Genomic DNA, 21,346 nt, shown 5'->3' on the forward strand with positions numbered 1-21,346 from the left:
TATTGATCTCTATTTAAATAATATGTATATAAACGAATTTTGTATAAAAATGAGAATATTAATATTAATATTACGTGTTCGACGGGTGCAATAATTTTCCTCCAACGTTTTGAAAAGTTCTCTTATCGCGAACTGTTCTAGTGATTTCCAAGAAATTGAGAGAGAGAGAGTTGGTTCTACTGAAATGCGTACAACCGGCGGCGCAATGTTCGCTGCCAAAAGGGGCAGACGAGTGATGTGAAAATTGTCAAATATTTTGTGCGAGGTGGTGTCCCGCGGTGAATTTGATAGTGTTCTAAAAGACCATCGCAATGTCCAGTACTCTGGAGAATAAGATTCTGAATTTGCAAGAACGTCTTCGAGCAGAAAATGAATCAAGAGATAGAGACAGACAGGGCAGCCAGGAGGTTGGACCAGGAACGGGCCTTCAATCGTCATCTACGGGATCTGTCTCGAGTTCTGCCTCACGACGTGAGTTCAATTTAGGCATAATTCGTGAACTTGTTCAAACTTTTTCTTCGTTTCCTTCTAAAAAATTTTCAAGGGAATTTTCGTTTTACCACTTGCCGTACAGGTTATGTTGATCATCACAATTTATTCTGTTGATTCTATATACGATACTCTTTTAGTCTCCTTATTTAACGCGTAGTTTATTTCATCCCAGCTATGACCGATTAATATTTATATACGTAGATACTTTTCATTTTAATAAATCGGTAAAGCTTTTAGGTAACCAGAAACACATTTAAATGAATCATAAACAACAACAGTATACCTTTTTTTTTTTAAAGAATGAATCTCTGTATTGATAAAAGTGAATATTCTCGTTTTTCCGGTTCTAAGTTATTACTCCTTATATGGCCACTGATTGGTAAGAAAATAAATTCCTTATACCTAACGGAAATGTAAGATTATATTCTTATCAAAGAATGTGTCATCTTTACTTCCACCTGTAATCACACAGCAGACTGATCTTTTACTTTGATTTTTAACGCAGCGCCAATCCCTACTTTGAAAGTCTCACAAATACCTCCAAAGAAGCAAGATAGCGAATTTGAATCAAAGCTACAAGAAATCATGAAGATGAATGGTATTTTAAATATCAACGGTCAAAGGTATCAAACTGAAATGAAAGACTTGGAACATCTAGGCGAATTAGGAAATGGTACCTGCGGACATGTTGTTAAAATGAGGCATAAACCTAGTGGTGTACTCATTGCTGTTAAACAAATGAGACGTTCTGGTAACGCGGAAGAGAATAAAAGGATAATTATGGATCTTGATGTTGTGTTAAAATCGCATGATTGTCCATACATTGTGCAATGCTTGGGTTGTTTTATCACTGAATCCGACGTGTGGATTTGCATGGAATTGATGGCAACTTGTTTAGATAAATTATTAAAGAGAACCAGGCAAGCAATGCCGGAAGAATTTTTAGGAAAAGTTACAGTAGCGGTAAGTGTTTTATATAGTACAGATTCTTATACTTAATTACATTTAGCCAATTGATTATATAAAAGTATATATATTTTTATAGACAGTAAAAGCATTATCATATTTGAAAGAAAAGCACGGTGTAATTCACAGAGATGTAAAACCTAGTAATATACTTCTTGATGAAAGGGGAGGAGTTAAGTTATGTGATTTTGGTATATCTGGAAGACTAGTTGATAGTAAAGCAAAAACTAGAAGCGCAGGATGTGCTGCATACATGGCAGTAAGTATACGCTTCCATTCTATATTTGGTTATACTGGATCTTAAAACCATTGGTTCATACAATGTTCTTATTAATCTTTCACAGCCCGAGAGAATCGATCCTCCAGATCCAACGAAGCCAGATTATGATATAAGGGCAGATGTTTGGAGCTTGGGTATCACTTTAGTAGAATTAGCTACAGGAGTATTCCCTTACAGAGATTGTAAGACTGATTTTGAGGTAAAATGAGAGGAAGCATACTGCATGAATATTAGTATTCCGTGTATTTAATATAATTATTGCAGTTATTTAAATTCATAGGTACTGAGTAGAGTAGTACAAGATGATCCTCCCTCTCTACCATCGGATGCACTCTTTTCGAAAGAATTTAGAAATTTTGTCAGTTGTTGCCTTACAAAAAATTATAAACATCGCCCGAAATATCATAAACTCATGGAGCATCCTTTTATCCGAAAATACGATGTACCTCAAGACGAAGAAACAAACTCTTCAGTCCTAAATTCTGGCTGCCAATGGTTTGGCAGAGTTATGCGGCAATTAGAACCCAGGTAAACTGTACATCGTAAACAGTAAAGATGATTTCCAGACGTTACATAGAATATTTGCGATTTAAAAAATACGTGATACTGAAAAATGTGGTAGACATGTGCCGTTAGAAAAGACTATTATATAGAAAACAAATAGAATATTTAAACATAGCATGAAATTTCCAACTAATATTATAATGATTTAGCTTGGTTTGAGAATAACCGGGTATATATTGTGTGTTGTTTTTCTTTTTTTACATTAGTTAAAAATTTTTTTTAACATACTTCAGCGCATTCACGGTTAATGGGTAGGTATTAAAACAGCTGGAAAATATGCCGAGTTTTAAACTTGGGTTTTCGTTGGATACGAGTTTTTACATATTTATCTTTTATTCATTACCGAACGACATTTACAAACCTATCCGTACATTTCGATTAAAAGTTTGCGTGCGTGTTAAATTGTGTTGCAGCGTTGAGCTTGAGGGAGGCAGCGCAGCATAGCATCCCCTCTCCCTCGCCCCTGCCCCTTTTTCCATTTTCCTTAAAAGTTTATCCATAAATTCCAAAAAACTTAAAAAAAATACACCTCACAAATATCCAAAAATCTGCCCGATTTTCATTTCGAGTTGTTTGGTTTGTGCACGCGCCTGTTACACACCCCACCTTTCAACCCCCACTCATGGTAAGCATTGTTTTTATTTATTTGAATATTTGTTTATTCTATTACGCAGCGATTTGCCAGTGGCACAAATTATTTTTCCCTGTGCACACTCCATTCGTTAGAAGTATAGTTTATTTATATTTGTGTTTTTTTTTTTCTATCGTTATTATCTTGAACAGTTAAAGGAGATATCAACAAAACGTTTTACTTGTGTTTTTAGCATGTAATATTTTGAATTCTCTACTTTAGAGCACAGATATTTTCTATAATCTGTTACCTTGGCAAAATGATTCCTCTATCCTTGTCTGTGTTGCATGTTACTATGATTAACGCTCTAACTTCTATTAACCTACTATAAACTTCAGTTTTTTGCAGAATCATCGTGGTACAGTTATCTACGGTACCAGTGACATTTTTAAATGAACCCAACCACTTTTCGGGTGCTAATAATTGATTTTCGACGATACGTAAACCTATAACTTTACATTGTGAAATTCAGTTTCAGATTGCCAGGGTGGCAACAGCGAGTTACGGGTCATGTATCTCTAAAACAAACAGCTCATCTCAGGGCTCAATCTGAAGTACCAGCTTTCCTACGAAGCAATGTCACCAAAGACTCACAGAACTCCAGCTTTTTGCCATTGCATCAACGATCAAATAGTGAGAATGGTGCGAACTACGTATCTTATAGTCCATACGCGCTTAGACGAAAGGAAGTTTCCAGGCCGTTTTCTCCTCCTTCGTCCAATGATATGGATACATCGGAGACGAATTTCCAACGATCATATTCACCGTATAGACAACAGGCCGATCAAAATAGGGATTACTCCTCGAATCATTGTTCTACTAACGGACAAGGTAGACAAGAAGGAAGACCGTTCTCTCCTTATCGTCAAGATACCAGTACAATAGATACGGGAAATAGATTTTATTCACTGTACCATGGACGTTTCATGGACGATCGAGATATTGGTAAAGAACGATGGCAAAGTGTCTCGAGATCTTTAAGTCCGTTTACACGTGATTATTCACCTTGGAGGAGAGAGAACGTTGACCCTCCAAATGTAATACAACCAACGGAAAGTGGACGTTATTCCCCGTTTCTTCAACAACGACTAGGACAAACTACACCCGTGCCTCAAACACATTCACAACCGCAAGATATTTATGGTAGTCCCATGATTAGTCGTAAAAGGTAAAGTTACTATTAATATGTATCGACGCGCAATATTTTACACGTACACATTACCAATGTTAATTTCTTTTAATGCAGGTTTCCTTCTGAACCTCCTCCACAAGGATCTCATGGTTCAACCAGTCCTGAATTGTTAATTTCTCGTTTTGCTCATCAGTTAAAACAAGAACCTGCGTCCGTTATGCCACCGGTTCAAGGTGGATCTAAAGAATCTGCCAAAAAACGTTTTGCTTCTTACGTTCGTCTCAGGCTCGGAAGCGAACGCGCTCCTTCACCGGAGCCACCACCGAGATTGAGTCGTGGTGAATCTCCTCTTGCCCTTAGAAGGAATTTAGTAGGCCAAGCGTCTCCATCTTTCGCACGAAGGTATTGCCATATTTTACACGCTTTTATCGGCGATGGAAGCGGATCTGTCTTACTAGATTTTAACCATACGATCGTTGTAAAGTGATCGCACGTTTCGAGAAATAAGACATTTCTCTTTTCTCCTTTTAAGGCACGTTTCATCTTCTCCACCTCAACCTCCACCCAGGAGATTATCGGAAAGCAATTCTGTGCCTGGTAGCCCTCAACATGTACGAGCCCGACTACGTTACACCCCCGAACCTCAGAGAAGACCTCCGCCACCATAACCCACCGTTACGGTTAAATCATATTCCCTGTTGGTGCCATATGCGAGATAAAAATAACTGAATTATTCACATGTACCACTTGAAAAAAATGGTGTTGTAATCAACGATGGTTGTGTGCACACGGGTGATCTGTGCACAGTGTACTTGACAAAACAGTTCTAAACCAAAAATAGTTGTGTGTAATACTCGGTGATACCGTGAATTTCTAAATGTACGTATTTTAAACAAAGACTCGAATACGTACTATGTACGATATTATTATTGAACATTGAACCATTGTTCGCGAGCACGAAAAGGTTAGACTCCTAGATTCGAGAGGACGGTCTTTGGGATTAATTTTTCGCACGATTTTCGTGGTTGTAACGTACCGCGTTGAACTACTTTGTCAATAATTCTCTCATCGACGTGTATTTATATAGGATGCAATCACTGATGCAATACGATGCTCAACTTTTTATAATGCTTGTAAAGATATAAATAAATGTAGTATGTTCGACGTTTTTTTCTAGAAAAAGTAAAAACAGAAAAAAGAAACAAAAAAAAGAAAAAAGAAAAAAAAGAACTAAACGGGAAAAGAAAATCTTTATTAGGAGATGCGGCATCGTACTGAACGCGTAAACCGTTCCTATCATTCTTCGTTTACGCTTCTTTTCTTATTGAGGGGATAAGTGAGAGTGTGCGAAACCAAACTCGCAACGCGGTTCTCTCTTCCTCGGGCGGCCTTGCAGTATCTCTGCAACTCGACTTAGTAACAGCGACATTTTTCACGTTTCATTATCATTTGTAAAAATAATACCAAACGTATGCGGCGATCGTCGGTTAAGATCGATCGAGTGGAAACCAAATCATAAGAATTATTAACGACGTCTCCGTAAGGAAAGCACAATATTCACGTCTCCTAGATTCTACGAGTTTCAACAACAAATGTATATTATTTAAATAAGAGGCGTGTTTGGGCTAGAGAGAGAGAACGTTGTAATTATTATTTTTAATTAACATTTATTTCATTAACTTTGTTCAGTCTACACTCGTAATCACCTTTGTCACTTATTTGACAAAAGGATCTGTTGCAATGTAAATAAACCTATATTTATACGATACCATTGGATTGTTTTATTTAGTCTCTACTACATTTTGGAGAATCACCTTGGTAATATTCCTAATCGTCTATATCGCATCGACGATGCTACTATTTGTTAGTTACAATGTATTTTTATCGTCCGCTGCCACGTAACACTAAGCAATTTCTTTTCGTCGGGTGCTCATGCGCGATGCTATTATTGCATTGTAATGATTTCGTTTAGTAGTAGCAGTAATTTCGATCCTTTAAATGAACGATGATAAATTTACAAAATAATCGTACGGACATTTTTACTCGCAATAGATCAATTACACATTTGGCATTGCTATATGAATCTTGGCTCGGATCGAGCGATACAACGACAATATCATATACACACATTGGTCTTATTAACTTTTTTTTTTTTATGTAGACGAGTGCCTCTCGACACGAGATACAGTTGAAAAGGGAAAGGATGAATTTTTTCTTAGGCACATATTAAATCGCGAACTTACGTGGAATCGTGTATAATAAATTGATTTTCGGTTATTTTTTTGCTAATTTTCGATGGGAACGAGAATAAATTCAAGCGAAAACTGAAATCAGCATAAAATAGCCTCCTCATTTAACCGAGAGTAATGAATTACAGTAGAATTCATTATCTTTTTTGTTTTCAATGTGTATATGTGTGCGTAGACTTACGATCGTGTATTTTATAGATATGCATATTGTATATTTCTCGTGTAATTACTGGACATCGGCATTAGTTGTAAACGATACGGTGTGTCGAAGGTATCGTATAACGTTCCAAAATTCGGTGAAAGTAGATAACTGAACGTGAAAAGGGCTTGGACGGAGATCGCTTTAAAAATAAATTCTTCGCTCGAATCGGCCCGTCCCTGAGCAATCAATATGGCCTCCGGGTCTACACGGGGCACGCTAACGTAGTGTAGATATTTCTCCGAAATACTTTTGAACAAATGGTTTCTGTGATAATGTAATTAGTCAAGCTCCTGGAGAGTGTACGGCGAGATATTTTCATGGTGTTTATTAAAATATCAGTAATAGTATTCAGTCAGAAACTAATTTGGAAGGCGTTCCATTGCCGTTAGAGCTACTTGCGCTTTGCGGAAGACATCGTCAACGTTGGAGTACGGTTCGGTAGTTGTACGACATTCAGTGATTAACTTATTGGCCGCCTGGTATTACAATGTGGTGGCCTTTTAAGTGTAAAGATTCATAGCTTCCAGTTAAAATCTGTTATTATGTCGGAGAATAAGAGTAAGGAAGATGCCACGGTGGAGGGTTGTCAAGAAGGGGGCGAAGAGGAAGCTATGGCTGCTGAAAGGGTCGAAGATAAGGTCAGTATCCAGCAGATTCTCGAGGGTATGACGAATGAATTTAATAAAACCGTGAGTCCCGTTAAAAATGCTGACACTAACCGCTCAGAGAAATCGGAACACGAGGAGATCGAGGGACCGGTACCCACTCTTGATGGAATACCAGCGATCGAGACAGAATTTGTTAGAGATCAAAATGAGGAAGCGCCTTCGATTAAACAAAATGCCGTCGAGTCCATTTCAGCGGATGAAAATCATAAAGAGGATGAGAGTATTGGAAAACAGGATATTTTAAAAAAAGATAATGGAATTCCACGAATCGTTCTCACGTTCAGGACAATCGATGAAAATACCGATCATGGTAAAAAAACGAAGATATCGAGTTGTTCCACTAATCTTACTTTGATGCCTGATGAATTGGCAAATTGTGATCAAATTGGCGGTGTCTCTGTCAAGATTGAGAATTCTGATGAAAATTCCGATACAGTTGAGAAATCAGATTCGGAGGAAGGTAGAACAGAGGAATTGGTTAAGGAACCTAAAATTAAAGAAGCAGAAAAAAGTGTTGAGGAATTAAAATCACCTAAGGAAGATGGAGAGTTGGCAACCGAAGAGGGAGCAACCATTACCAATGAAAAAGCAAAGGTTGAAGAAGCAGATGCTTCCGCAGAACCTCCAGAGCAGGTGGATCAAGCAGATAGCACTGTTCCAGTCACTAGGAAAAGAAGAACAGGACGGCCTAGATTAAGAGCGCTTAGGTTTTTTATTTTCCTTCATCTGAACTAGATAAATTATTGTGTATGATATTTGTAAACATTCCATAACATTTTTAGCGATCACACAGAAGAACCTCCAGGTCCTAAACGTTCCGCAAGAAGGCTGTGCAAGGAATCATTGAAGAGTACCGTGTTAGAAAGTGCAATGGCAAGAAAAGAGAAATCTAACTATACTGAAGAAAATTTGCAGTTTAAGAAACAAAGGAAATACAATAAGCCGGGGAGGCCTAAGAAGGTGATGCATGGAAAAGATCAGAATAAACAATTGCAAACTAAACCACCGGACATACGACAGGAAGTAGAGTCTTCCATTTCAGATGGTAACATTACTATGTCCGAGGTGAACTCAACATTAGAATGTTCTAGAAATTCTACCATATCAGAAAATAGTGCAAACGAAACAATTCTGGATGAATCTCAAAGTTTCTCATCTGAATTTGATGGTATGCCTAAATTATCTCCCATGATAAAAAGCTCAGATTCGCAAGCAAAATTGAGCAACTCAATTGGTAGTCCTGCAAGCGATGACATACCTCTAGCAGATATTGAAAAGCCATTTTTAAAGCCTGCTGCTGGCAGACCTAAGAGAGAGAGAGGAAGGCCTAGAGGAAGTCAGGCTGCAAGAAAAATTGCAAAAGCAGATTCATTCGAAGGTACAAAGAAAACATGTGAGATTCACATCTATTTAAATCTCTAATAAATATATTATTGGTATTAGAATTTATATAACATCCTTTCAGATGGAACTGTATCAGTTGCAGAAACTGGCAAGAACAATGATTATCCTGAAGGTAAAATTTCAAGGTCTTGTTATGATATGCAAAGTTGTTGTATAAAATTACTATTGTAATCTGTACACGATTTTGTAGAAGGTACTGTACCTGCTAAAAGAACAAGGAGAAGTATGGCTCCAAGTCCAAGTCCTGCGGAAGGACAAGCCTCAAAACCAGAGTCAACAGCAATTATGAGTGAAGTTGGTATAATATTATAAATGTTTTTTATTTATTTATTTTTGCTGTTTTATTCAATATATATATTTAGTAAAACACGTTATTATATGTACCTTCTAGACGTATGGTCAATCAATGATGTGTTTGTGCCAAGTAAGGTCTCAATTGTACGTAACAATAACTGGTTCTGGAGCACCATTATATTGTACTGCAATTGATTCTATCGACAACAGATTAGTAGGATGTTGTAACGAGGTTGATAGTAATGATGTAGCAATGAGGAGACCAAGCACTCGTGTTCCTTTTATCATATTATGTCGTATGCACAAAGAAAGACTCTTAAGGCATAATTGTTGTCCTTCTTGTGGGCTGTTTTGTTCACAAGGAAGATTTGTACAATGTATCAATGGTCATCAGTATCATCGCGAGTGTGAGGTTTATCCAAATAAAAAGGGGGTGTGCCCACACTGTGGAAATGAAAGTGCGGCATACGACGTAATGGTCACGATGAGTGGTTTGAGAAAACCTGTATTCATTCCGACACGAAAGAAGTTTTCAAAACTGCCATCTGCTAAAATGAGTTTACCAGGGAAAGGTGATAATACAAAGTTGGCAGAGCGTCCACCTAGCCCTTTGATTCAGGCAGACGTTATTAAAATACCCGAACCATCTATTAATTCCGAGAGGCCGGAACGCTATACTATCATGAGCCTTTACACTTCTGTAAAGAATGGGGATTTGGAAAAGTTGGTTAACGTCTTAGGTGCGTCATTGTATTACTTTCGCTTGGAATTTTATGACAAATCATTCGTAAATTGTCGTAATGTTTCTAGCATGCGGATACAATGCGAATCATACATTCCGAGATTATGCACATCGGACTGGTCTTCATATAGCTGCAGATAAAGGTCACTTATCTTGTGTGCATGTATTAGTACAAGCTGGCGCTCAATTAGACGTGATGGATAGAAATCAATTAACACCTTTAATGTTAGCTGCAAGTAAGGGTAAAGCTGACGTGGTAAAATACTTGATAAGGATAGGTGCTGATGTTACGTTGAAAGGAGAGGATGGTATGACGGCTTTGCATATGGCTGCTAAATCCGGCCACTTAGATGTCTGTAGAATAATTCTGACCGAGTGCAAAGCACCGAGAACATTAGTAGGTAATTAAGACACATTTTCTAAATTCTCCTGGTATTGCTTGAATTACTGTTTATTGTTATAATAAACCGTAATGTACCGTAACAATTACTTATATTTCCTTAGACTCAGTGGATGATGGTGGATGGACTAGCTTAATTTGGGCATGTGAATTTTGTCATACAGATGTTGCGCGATTCTTATTAGATAAGAAATGCGATCCTCTAATTCGAGATGCAGAGCAGAACATAGCGTTACACTGGAGTGCTTTTAGCGGAAGTTCGGAAATCACAGAGATGCTACTTAACGAAGGTTGTGATGTGAACGCTGTCAACGTTCATGGCGATACACCGTTGTAAGTTTTCTCATGGTTATACTCTTTCCTAATACGCTCGGAACGATTACTTGTTATTCACATTTGATATAATAATGTTACAGGCATATAGCTGCGAGACAAGATCAGTATGCAGTTAGTATTCTTTTGTTAGCTCGCGGTGCTAAAATAGGAGAAATAAATGCTGCAGGAGAAACAGCAGTAAATTGCTGCACAAATGACGGTGATACCATGTCTGCTCTAAGACTAAATGCCAAAGTTAACGAGCTTTCCGAACATATGTGGGAGAAAACAGTCAAGATATTAACTAAGTGATTATCTGATTTAATGCATAGCTTTATCGATCTGGTCGAGCCGACATTAATCGATATTAACGACACTTTATTTAACGATTTATTGTTGCAGCGATATTTCACGCGGTAAAGAAACCAACCCGATACAATGTGTCAATGGATACGATTCAGAAGATAAGCCAACGGATTTTCTTTACGTAACTGAAAATTGCTTTACCAGTAATATAAATGTTGATCGTACGATAACGTCGTTACAATCTTGTCGTTGCGAAGACAATTGTAGCTCAGAGAAGTGTTTATGCGGGAATATTAGTTTGAGGTGCTGGTACGACGAAGAAGGGAAATTGATTCCCGAATTTAATTACGCAGGTATACAAGCTATTCAGTTATTACGTCTCAAACACGTACATTAATTATTTAGATCATTGATTGTTCGTTTAGATCCTCCAATGTTGTTCGAGTGCAACCCAGCATGCGACTGTAATCGTATAACGTGTAATAATCGCGTTGTTCAACATGGCCTGACCCAAAGGTTTCAATTGTTTCGAACCAAAGGTAAAGGTTGGGGCCTAAGAACGTTACGACACATTCCGAAAGGTTCCTATGTTTGCGAATATGTTGGCGAGATTATTTCTGATTCTGAGGCGGATCATCGAGAGGATGATTCTTATTTGTTTGACTTAGATAATAGAGTGAGTATACAAATGTGCAAACATTCTATGTATTCACACAAGATATTATTTTGTCTGAAGATTGAATTTTGTACGGGTATAGGACGGAGAAACGTATTGTATAGATGCAAGACGTTATGGAAACATTGCTCGGTTCATAAATCATTCTTGCGCACCTAATCTCTTGCCAGTGCGAGTGTTTGTTGAACATCAGGATTTGCACTTTCCTAGGATAGCATTTTTTGCGAACCGCGACATCGAGGCAGACGAAGAGCTCGGGTATGTTAAAAATACAAACGATTGACACGTGAAAATCACAATACATGTACATATTAGTAAACGGCATTTCATGCTATCTCTGCTGTTTAATAAAAGTCACTTATAGTTTGGTTTTGGTTGGCTAATCGTTATTGCTGATAATTTTAATTTAATCGCCTTACGTTTTCTTGAAATTCTGCTTCGCTCATTTTAAATATGTGAGCCCTTAATGTTGTTTTTTCCATATCTTAAAATAGATAAATTTACGTATCGAGTACGATATTTATTACTTTATTTTCCTTGTCTCTTATTTACTTTGAAGATGGTAAGTTTCGAGATACGCAATTTAGTTTCACCAAGAAGAGCGTGTACCATTGGTCTACTGTAAGAGCATTTAAAGGTCACGAGGAACGTACATAGTTTCCCTTGCTATTTTTGAAAATCGTTTTGCCATTAACATATTGTATTTATCAAGAAGACCAATACGGTATTGTTTGTCTTCAGCTTCGATTACGGAGAGAAATTCTGGATAATAAAATGCAAGTCATTCACATGTACCTGTGGTGCCGAAAACTGCCGATATTCCGAGAAGACAATTCAAGTTACTTTGGACAACTACCGCAGAAAGATACAGCAAGAAGAAATGCTAGCAGCTCAATCGTCGTAATTTTAAACTGAAATCTAGCAAATTTTATTCACTTATTTTAGCTGTCACTTAAATGTTCTTCCTTCTTATTACTCGGAGTGTTAGTACAGAATCATATTAAAGGCTTTACTCTTTTTTTTTTATTTACGTTAAAACGATCTTCGTACAAGTGGGATAGCGAAACTGAAAAAAGTACAAGTACAAATGGTGGTGGGATTCGGATATGTAAGGATAACTAACTAAAATATTACTTGCTGTACGAGCTAAGAAGGAACTACGTTTTTCTTATTCCAGTTCGTCAAAATCGAACACGTGTCCATATAAATCTACTCGACTAAACCGTATTTTCCTATTTTTGCCGATTATCTCGTGAAATGGAAGATTACGAGATGTGCCACTCTGTATTTTTGTTTTTAGTAAAAAGAAAAAAAAAGTGATGTGCATAATATATAATTGTTAAATAGCTGTCGTACATATTGTACGAACTGTGTAAAGGAATGAGTGTTTAATATTGCTGTAGTTTTACGAATGAAAAGCATGATGAGGAAAAGGAAATTACTGGCTGGTATACATTATAAATGTGGGTTTCATGTTCGTAACAAATTGGTCGCGTTTGCGATCGAAGTTACGATTTTAATGTTTGCTTATTCTGTTTTAGAGGGTGATTGTTTATAAATGTTCGTTCGATTACAGACTCTTTAGAGTGTAAGAGTACACCTTTTTGTACAAATTATTGATTTTTTTGTATAATAAAAGAAATGTAGTTCTTTTTAATAAATGTGTTTATTAGTGTGAATATTAATCCAGATTATACCAGAAATGATTTCAAGCGCGATGTTCGATTTGTATCGGCAAGCGAGCGGCAATTATGATCACAAACAAGATATAATATAGACTTATGACGCAATGTAAGTTTGTATCATACGATCCAGGGGCTACGTATAGAAGTAGATCCTTGAGATTCGTGCCGCATGCGACATTATCGATTAAGACTGGAATAAGACAACAGCGCTACTGCGGCGATCGAGATTATAATTAAACGTACGGTGCGACAATCAATTGTTTTAACACGCAATCGTGATCGATGCGATGCATCGAATATATTTGATAAAACAAAATTTAAAAAGGTTCTATAGTAAGGTGATGCATCCATCGATTTGATGGCTGCCTTTTCCTGTAAGATTCGTTCAAACTATCGACACAGAATTCCGTTCGCCATCGCTGGTTTCATCCGATCGTACGTTCAAATTTCGCGGCTACGATCGGGAGGACAAGTTCGAAACGAACGAAACGAGTTCAATAATTTATAATTATATAATAGTTATTGATATTACTGATTATCTATTGTAATTTCGCGATCGTTAAATTTAATGGTAGTCAGAAGATCTCGTGGATTAGAAAAGTTTCAGTTCTCGTATCGGTTCCAGATTGTTGAAAGAAAACCATCGTCGCGGCGATTTCCGTGGTGGGGGCTACATCAGGCGGCTGGTGCGCAAGTCGATCGTGATTGGCTGGGACGGCGGCAGTGGTTGGGGGTAGTCGAAATTCAAGCGAAGAAGCGCCAGTTAGTGTAGCGACCGTTCAGCGCTCGAAAGCGCGCGTACGTAGCTGCGTAGAATCATAGTATAATTTTTGTTTTCATTCGCGTTACACGTCCGCGGCGGCGTATTCGTCCATCACGTTTGCCATTCGTTTAGTTTCCCTCGACAACACGCGGTCGGTTCGCGGGTCTCGTTTATTTCGTCGAAATCCTGGTGCTGGAGGGTCCGAGTATCGTCAACGATGACATATTGCGGCGTCACCGTAACACGTTCAGTGAGAGTGAATTTGTGCTGGTGAACATCATCGAACAACGATTACTATGACGACTAGATGACGGATAGACACCTCTTCCACGTCCCTACGGCGTCAACGGGGTTGCCAAAAATACTGGAAAGTAAGTGTGCCATTTTTATTCGTACGCGGATCGAGAAGAAGCGAGAGGTGCTAGAATCGGCGCGAATATCCAATTGTCGCCACCATTTTCGATAAATGATCGTTCGAGGTAACCGCGCAAATCACGATCATCGAATTCTCTAATTAATCGGCCTCGAACGTTCAGAAACATGAAATAGTTTTGCATGCCAGATGGAAACGCACGTTTCTTATTATACCGCGTCCTCCTTCGTATCAATCGTGTACTGTCACGGCAAAAAAATTGATCACCTCTGAATCTCACGCTTTTTCTCACAGTACGAGAAACTTTCGATACGATCCATCATTTTCTATTTCTGTTCGTCGTTCCCTCTGGCTTTTAATTACTTGACGCGTATATATTCGATATCCGACAGATCTGTACCCGATCAGACACCATAGAGCATGTTATAAAATGAAGAAACAGTTCCTGGCCTAAGTCTGGGTTTCAATTTTTCATTTATTATATCCATATGTATATGTATATGTACACGTTACTGTGCGACAAACATTTTAGAGGAAACATAAGGTGCTGAAAGGAATCGTTTGCGAATTGATTAATATTCGTACAAACGGAATTTTTATCCATCCAGAGAAGCGTTCGGTTGGCAAATTTTTTCGTTCGAGCGCCTATAGCAAACAAGCGTTCCATATTCGCCACTCGACACCTGTGACTGGTCCGTTCCCGATCGTCAGACTCCAAATCCTTTCTCACGATCGCATCGTGCTCACTTCCCGCGTTTTCCTCTGCGAATATTCACCAGTGCACGAAAATTATTTGGTCGACGGCGATGCTTCAATGCCAGCAAAACGAGCAATGTCACCTCGGTATATCCTCTACTCATTCGGTCGCACGCGCGTGTAACAAAACAGTTGGCGCGTTGTTCACCGTGGAGAGGTGAACGAGAAAAACAAGCGTCGAGAGATTCGTCTAAATTGAAAGCTCGTTCGACGAAGCAGACTCGAGCTTTGCGTTTGTGGATATTTATCCTGTATCTAATCGATGCCTCGAGATACGTATTTCAACTCGTTTTTTGCGTGTCGCTGCCTAGCTTTTTTCTTTCGTGAAAGTATCAGTGCAGTTATAGTTTACAAAAGTGATATAATTACTAGTCGTAGTTATAATAATTATCTCGATTTAAATGGTCAGATCCACGATAGGCCCTTGGGTAATCGGTAGATTGCTGAAGCTTTTGTAACAGCTTTCATTCATACTTATCAATAGACGATCGATTCTATCGCTTAGACTCCTGATTTATTTCTCTCGCTTTTCTCTTCTCGCGATATTTAAGTCGGTGTATCCTGTTCCATGTAGTTATCAGAAATGTTTCTCAATGTAGAAGCATAATCGAGGTACGATAAACAGGTTCTCGAAATTAGCTAACCTTTACGCGGATAACATTTTATTCACCTACGTAAACAGAGTACATTTAAAATAAGATGGTGACGTGACGCAACATTTTTCCTTATTGTATCTATTATCCCACGCTAAAATGGTTCTCGATCAATCCTGGAATCAGCGCTCCAACGACGGAAAATACGCTTGACCGATTTTTAAAGGGCTACCATGGACTCTACATGGGCAATACTTTGGATATCGAAAGTAGAAATTACTGCTCTCGTCCTGTGCCTGATCAGATCCGTTCGCTCTGAACAAATGTAGCGCGATAGATATCGCGGTGCATACGTTGACGGGCGAGTGGAAAGGAAAGAACGAGCGAAGTCTATGTAGAGTCATTAGCTCGTTGGCGAACAGCTTTTTGCGGATTTGGTATTTGGAGTTGGAAGCGTGGCACGAAGGTGAACCATGAGGGGTCGTATACGAGGCACGTAAGCGCGCGGTGGCGAACGTCGAAGCTACTCCCGCAACGATCCCTCAAAGGGACACGTCGAAACTGCCTTCTCACGAACCGAATGTGCATCGTCGACGTGCCATCCTCCTCTCTGACGTGCACGCTCTAAGAAAGATCGCGCGGAAGTAGAGTTTTCATATTTCACTCGACGAGTGAAAGTTTAATACCGCCCATGTTTTCCGATTCGATAGATCGACGGTCTGTTTGCCTTTAGCGAAAAGAAATTTAATTCCGCTGCGGTGATCTTTCATTCGAGATAGATACGTACGATCGCTCGTACGTTCTGTACGTATCGCGATACTCAATTAAGAAATTCCTCGGTGAAATAAAAGTACAGCGAACGTGTGAAACGAGCGGATGCAATTCTTGTATTCTCTATGTCGATTCATCGATGCTCGTGTAAAAATACGATCGCTAGCGCGTTTGTCAGTCCTCGTGGATGTTCGACGAATATTTTTCGATGCGAGATCGAGAAGCGGTAAGCTTCTTAAAGGAAACGCAAAGTATTTCCTTACGGTTCGATGCTTATGCGAACGAAACGAATTTATGCGTTTTCCTCTTCGAGTGCGACGAATTGTTTCAGTCGTATCGTTCGCCAGATGGACTCGATTTCCACGTTGTCGCTGAATATACGTGGAATATTTGATCGCGTCGAAGGTATCGCACGCGCGAGCGTCGTCGTTCCCTCTGCTTCGCTTTTCTACAATTTTTGTTTAATTCGTATCAGTTGCGTAGTCATGCGCTACGAGAATTAACGAATTGAGAGCTGTTTCATCGAATCAATGGATCGCGTTCTACGCATCTATGTGGTATTACGTGCTTTTTTGTTTACCCGGCCGCAATTGCCACTCTGGCAATCTTAAATGCACGTCACTCTCGAAGCTGGTCGAAGGAAAGGGGTGGCGAGAAAGATCGTTCGAGGAATGCGTGCACGCGAGAGTCGAACCTTTCCGCTCCCGATTGCGATCGCGCTGCCTCCCGTCTCTTTCACCCTGTACAGCCTTTAAGCATGCACACGTAATTTGTCTTGGACATCCGGTGACGGCGAGGTGTTCGCCCGCTAACACGAAGATCGTCCACGATAATCGAAACGACCGCGATAATCGGACTCTGCGAATCAGGTCTAAATAAAGATCCCTCCACACTAATTCCGTCCTAATTTTTGATCGGGTCATTTTCTTACTTCTCGGCTCGTTTAGATGCTCGATAACACGCGATCGTACGATGTTTACGTGATTCTTTGCGAAATTTAAATCGCTTCCATGCTTTTCGCTTTTCATTTTCTTTGTGCGTACGACCAGTCGATTTTTTTACCCTTTAATATACCTTCAGAAAAGAGTAGCAACGTAGAAACGCATCTGTTTGATTTAGTTAGACAAGCACGATTGTTCGTTTCGGGTCTTGGCTGTACGCTGTTCGTTACACTCGAATCGAATATGATTTAATTACCGTACTTGCCGCAAACGTTTTTGTCATACCGGTGCAGCACCAAAGGGATGATCGAATTTCGTCCACGTTGGATATAAACGCAATTTCACCTTTCGTTTTGTCGTAATCACGCGTACAAACTGTACAAAATGTAACGTTTCGAGTGCTGTGGATATCACTCGATCCCCTCTTGAACGTTCTACCAGTGAACAGCAGAACGCGAAAGAAGAAATATCGACGACAAAATGTTTCGCAACGGTCACGATTCGTTGACCTATGGTTCCGCAGGAGACCCTGTTACACTTGTATTTGATACCATTGTGTGTACGAGATTGATTGGATCAGAGAAGGCTTAATACGGACAGTGTGGTTGGTTTACATGTAGATGTAAAGTTTATAGGGTGTCGAGAAGGGAGAAGCGTCTCTTTTCACGATGTTCGCGAGCCTTTCTTTGAGTTTGCTCGCAGAAACTCGACGTGTTCGTTTCGTTGGCGAATTAGCTTTTATCCAGGCTGGTTAATTCCATCGCGAGCGTATTTCAACCGACGCGACGGCGCATCCTTTGGCCATGGACGTCCAAATACCGTCGTTTCGGTTGTACTTTCAACTTTCCACCGCTTCCGCGTAAGACATCGTTCATATCCACTTAGCTAATAAAACAAAGAGCGGAGAAAAGTGTAAAGAGCGTCGAGGAGAAGGGCGCGAAAGGGTGGAGAGTTTTGTAACTGTACGCAGTATTTTTGTAACGAAACTATCCTGGAACGTGTCTCGATGGAGAACTGTTATTTGCGTTATCAAAGTTTGCGCTGTGCCTTCTTGCAACCCGTTATACGGAAAATTATGTCCGCCTCTGGTGCCATGAATCTATACAACCACATCGAGGCACATATAAGGCTGCAGTGCACCGGACACTGTGATTAACTTTTTGATACTTATCAGTTTCGGGCGTCGCGGTTGAAAAATTCTAATACCCTCTCTCGTCGCTGGGTCGCGGGGACGAAAATGCACGGCATTCTTTGGACAACGCGTAATTAACTACGTAATACGCTCGCGAGATCAAAGAAGAACTTGACGTTACAAAGTGTGCGCGAAGCCGATTATAACGGAAACGAGGTGACCACGGTCGTTCCGGATAACGTAATAACTCGAGAAGGATTCGTCAAAAGGCCCTGGAATGCTACGAGAGGATCGGCAGAGAGGACATTGGATGAATTGCAACTCCAACTGAGTAACCGCGACGTCTGTTCATTTCGAACACTTAATTAGGGGTGCTTCCGGTTTATCCGCGGCCAATTCGAGATCCACGCGTCTACAGACGACTCAACGCGATCGACGAACTATCCAACATCAAAAACGAGTCTTTGGATCGATATAATGCTCGATTGACGGTCGATGACAATGCGTAATCGTGGCGACAGGAAAGGGTGGCGATAAGTTTAGGGGTAGGGATCAGGGGCCGGCAGGGGCGCCAGGTGGTAGAGCGCGGCGGTACAGGACCTACGGCGTAGGTCGAAAACGTCGGCGAGAGACGTAGAGGGTGGTTACGGGGTAAAAGAGAGGGACAGAGAGAGAGCAGGGATGGTTATATATAGCAGCGCGCCCCGGGCATCGATCGACGGAGCCTGGGAGTCCAGATTCACCGACGTTCGCTCGCACAGCCTCTGAATCCGAGCTTGAGATCCACGCGGCCTTCCGGTAGCTGTGTACCCGCTATACGCCACCGCTCCGCCTACGATTCTATCCTTTACTGGTCCTACCGTTGGGAAACCGAACCCTGCCGGATGATCCATCGTTCTCCTCTCGACTCTACCCTAGGGACGTTCAGCGAGTTCTCAGGCGCCGTCGTATCATCGTACGTGCTCCAACTTCCGTTATCCGTCTCCAGCGACGTCGTCGTGGCGTTCTGCCCGCGTTGTTACCTTAGGACGCGGTGCATTTATTTAAAAGTGGAGGACGGAACGGGGACGGGGTAGCGAAGTCGGACGCGGCGCGCCCGAGGGCAATCTGGCTCTCTCCTGCCCGGATCGCGGGAGTCTGCGACTTGTTGCATCCCCAGGAAACCACCGCCGGATTGTACGAGCGATGTCGCACGCTCGCCCGGGTACATTGATTTCCGCATCGATTCGATCGGTGTTCGTGACTGCCGTTCACGTCCCGCGAGCACTTTTTGCTCGCGAGAAAGAGCCTCTCCACGGTCGATCGAAAGTGGACGAGGAAACCCAGGAAGGAAACCCGCTCCCTGGTGGAAGTCGCTCGATTTTTCTGGGACAAAGGGTCCCTGATGTATAACACTTTTTCTTCTCCTCTTTCCACGCGCGTTTCCCCACGGGGAGAAAATTCTTTCCGCGTCTCTGCCTATAAATTAGTTCGTAGTCCTTATCGGGCGTCGTTACGTCGAGCGCGGGCAGGATTCTTTGACGAGCGCACTTGGCAATTTCCACGCTCGTCCCTCTCCGTCCTCGTGTCCTGTCCCGTGTCGTTCCCGCGGAGATTCAGCGCAGGGTGGGCTACGTTTTACCGTGGACATTTCCTGTTGTCGTATTTAATTATCGTCGAAAGGGTTCGGTTAATCCCAGCAGGATAACGCCGAGCCTAAAGCTGACATTCGCTGGTATAATTAAGAAAAATCAATACCTACCTGCTGGGCTCGTTCCGCCCGGGACCAGAGGGATTCCGCAGGTCTGAATTCAATATCCGGGACAGAGATTTTTTCCTTCCCCGATTGTTTGTTTAATTAATTCGATCTTATCGTCGAGCCTCGATATCGTAGCCAGCGAGCGAATAATCGCCACGCGTATCGCGCCACGGTGAGCACACGGCACCCAGGCTCTTGCCAATTTAACGAACTACAGATCCTGCGATCTAATATATTCGTTGGCGAAGTTCTTCGCGTCAAAGGTTTCATTAGACGAAGCGTATCTCGCGCAAACACCGGCTCCGTTCGACTCCATTAGGTTCAGCGAATTTAACGTGCCTCCACAAAGCCACCGTTCAGTTTCCGTCTCGTACCTTCAAGAGGAGCAGGCTTGCAATTTCAAGCCACGGAGTAGCCGCAGCCTCCTCCTACCTCGCCTCCATCCTCGCGCCGTTACGCTCCGTATTTTTTTTCCCTCGGCTTCGGATTACGCGACAATTTCCGCTCGACCATTACTCGAGGAGCCTATCTTCCGGCGGTTGTACTCCCTTTCCACGAGAGAGCTTCCCTTTAACCCTGTCGACCCGTTCTCTCACACATTGTCGAAATTAACGCCGATCCACCCGGGGTAGCCTTTCCAGAGGTTCGTTCACCGTTCGATCGAAAGAATTTTGCATGCTCGCGCACGAGATTCTTATTCGAAAAAATTGTTTCGCAGCGCGAAGAGATAAGTTCCAACGCGGTGGCAATCTTCATAGAAACGCGATCAGCTGGAAGCTGTACGTTCAGCTATTTATTTCCGAGTTCGGAGACGAAACATCTCGAGAGAAGTGGAACTCGAGAGAGCATTTTCGCTGGTTTTATTCCCTGCGCAGAGGCTCGCGAGAAATTTTGCGAAAATACCGTCGAGTATCGTTCCTGCTCGCAATCTCCGCCGGCCCTTATCGATTGTTTCGTTCGGCTGGTTGCGGATAAGTGGAGAAGAGCGGATCGTTACTTTCGTGCTTCGGATGACATTTCAGATGCTCGCTAAACGATCCAATTTAATTTAATACGTCGCTCGACGATCGAGCCGACGATAACGGGGCTGTCGCATCTTCTCTTCTCGCTCGGGACTCGAAGAGCATCGGTTAACGACGTGAACCGAGATCGAGGCGCGGCACGAGTGCGAGGGCTCCAATCGTTAAGTGATTTACTCCCGTTTAAGTTCGAAGCGAGGCGTTTTAGAAGGAGAAAGGAGAGCTTTGCGAGCGGGTTGTTTTCGAGCGGATAT

At 41.2% G+C, this 21,346-nt stretch overlaps 3 protein-coding genes across 24 annotated transcripts in view; all 3 read left to right on the forward strand.

Moving 5' to 3' along the window:
* The first annotated feature begins 119 nt into the window (after positions 1–119).
* LOC143425846 (uncharacterized) lies at positions 120–5,833 on the forward strand. The gene is made up of 8 exons (XM_076898890.1): positions 120–471; positions 998–1,455; positions 1,538–1,717; positions 1,803–1,937; positions 2,019–2,266; positions 3,406–4,101; positions 4,180–4,467; positions 4,598–5,833. The coding sequence occupies exons 1-8, from the start codon at positions 312–314 to the stop codon at positions 4,731–4,733; spliced, it is 2,301 nt and encodes a 766-aa protein (XP_076755005.1). The 5' UTR covers positions 120–311; the 3' UTR covers positions 4,734–5,833.
* Positions 5,834–6,474: 641 nt separating this feature from the next.
* Positions 6,475–12,982, forward strand: G9a (histone-lysine N-methyltransferase G9a). Its single transcript, XM_076900098.1, has 12 exons — positions 6,475–7,891; positions 7,967–8,562; positions 8,650–8,700; positions 8,779–8,882; positions 8,980–9,622; positions 9,693–10,025; positions 10,129–10,357; positions 10,441–10,647; positions 10,742–10,998; positions 11,071–11,321; positions 11,404–11,579; positions 12,063–12,982. Exons 1-12 carry the CDS (start codon positions 7,059–7,061, stop codon positions 12,223–12,225), a joined length of 3,843 nt encoding a protein of 1,280 aa, XP_076756213.1. The 5' UTR covers positions 6,475–7,058; the 3' UTR covers positions 12,226–12,982.
* Positions 12,983–14,028: 1,046 nt separating this feature from the next.
* The window catches only part of Cac (calcium voltage-gated channel subunit cacophony), an 81,939-nt gene continuing 74,621 nt past the window's right edge, over positions 14,029–21,346 (forward strand). For all 22 annotated transcript variants that reach the window (XM_076900075.1, XM_076900074.1, XM_076900073.1 and 19 more), the window contains exon 1: positions 14,029–14,140. The gene's annotated coding sequence lies outside the window, so the exon portion shown is untranslated. The remainder of the gene's footprint in view (positions 14,141–21,346) is intronic.

This window comes from Xylocopa sonorina, chromosome 8 (genome assembly GCF_050948175.1).
Source record: "Xylocopa sonorina isolate GNS202 chromosome 8, iyXylSono1_principal, whole genome shotgun sequence".
In the NCBI taxonomy this organism is placed as follows: Eukaryota; Metazoa; Arthropoda; class Insecta; order Hymenoptera; family Apidae; genus Xylocopa; species Xylocopa sonorina.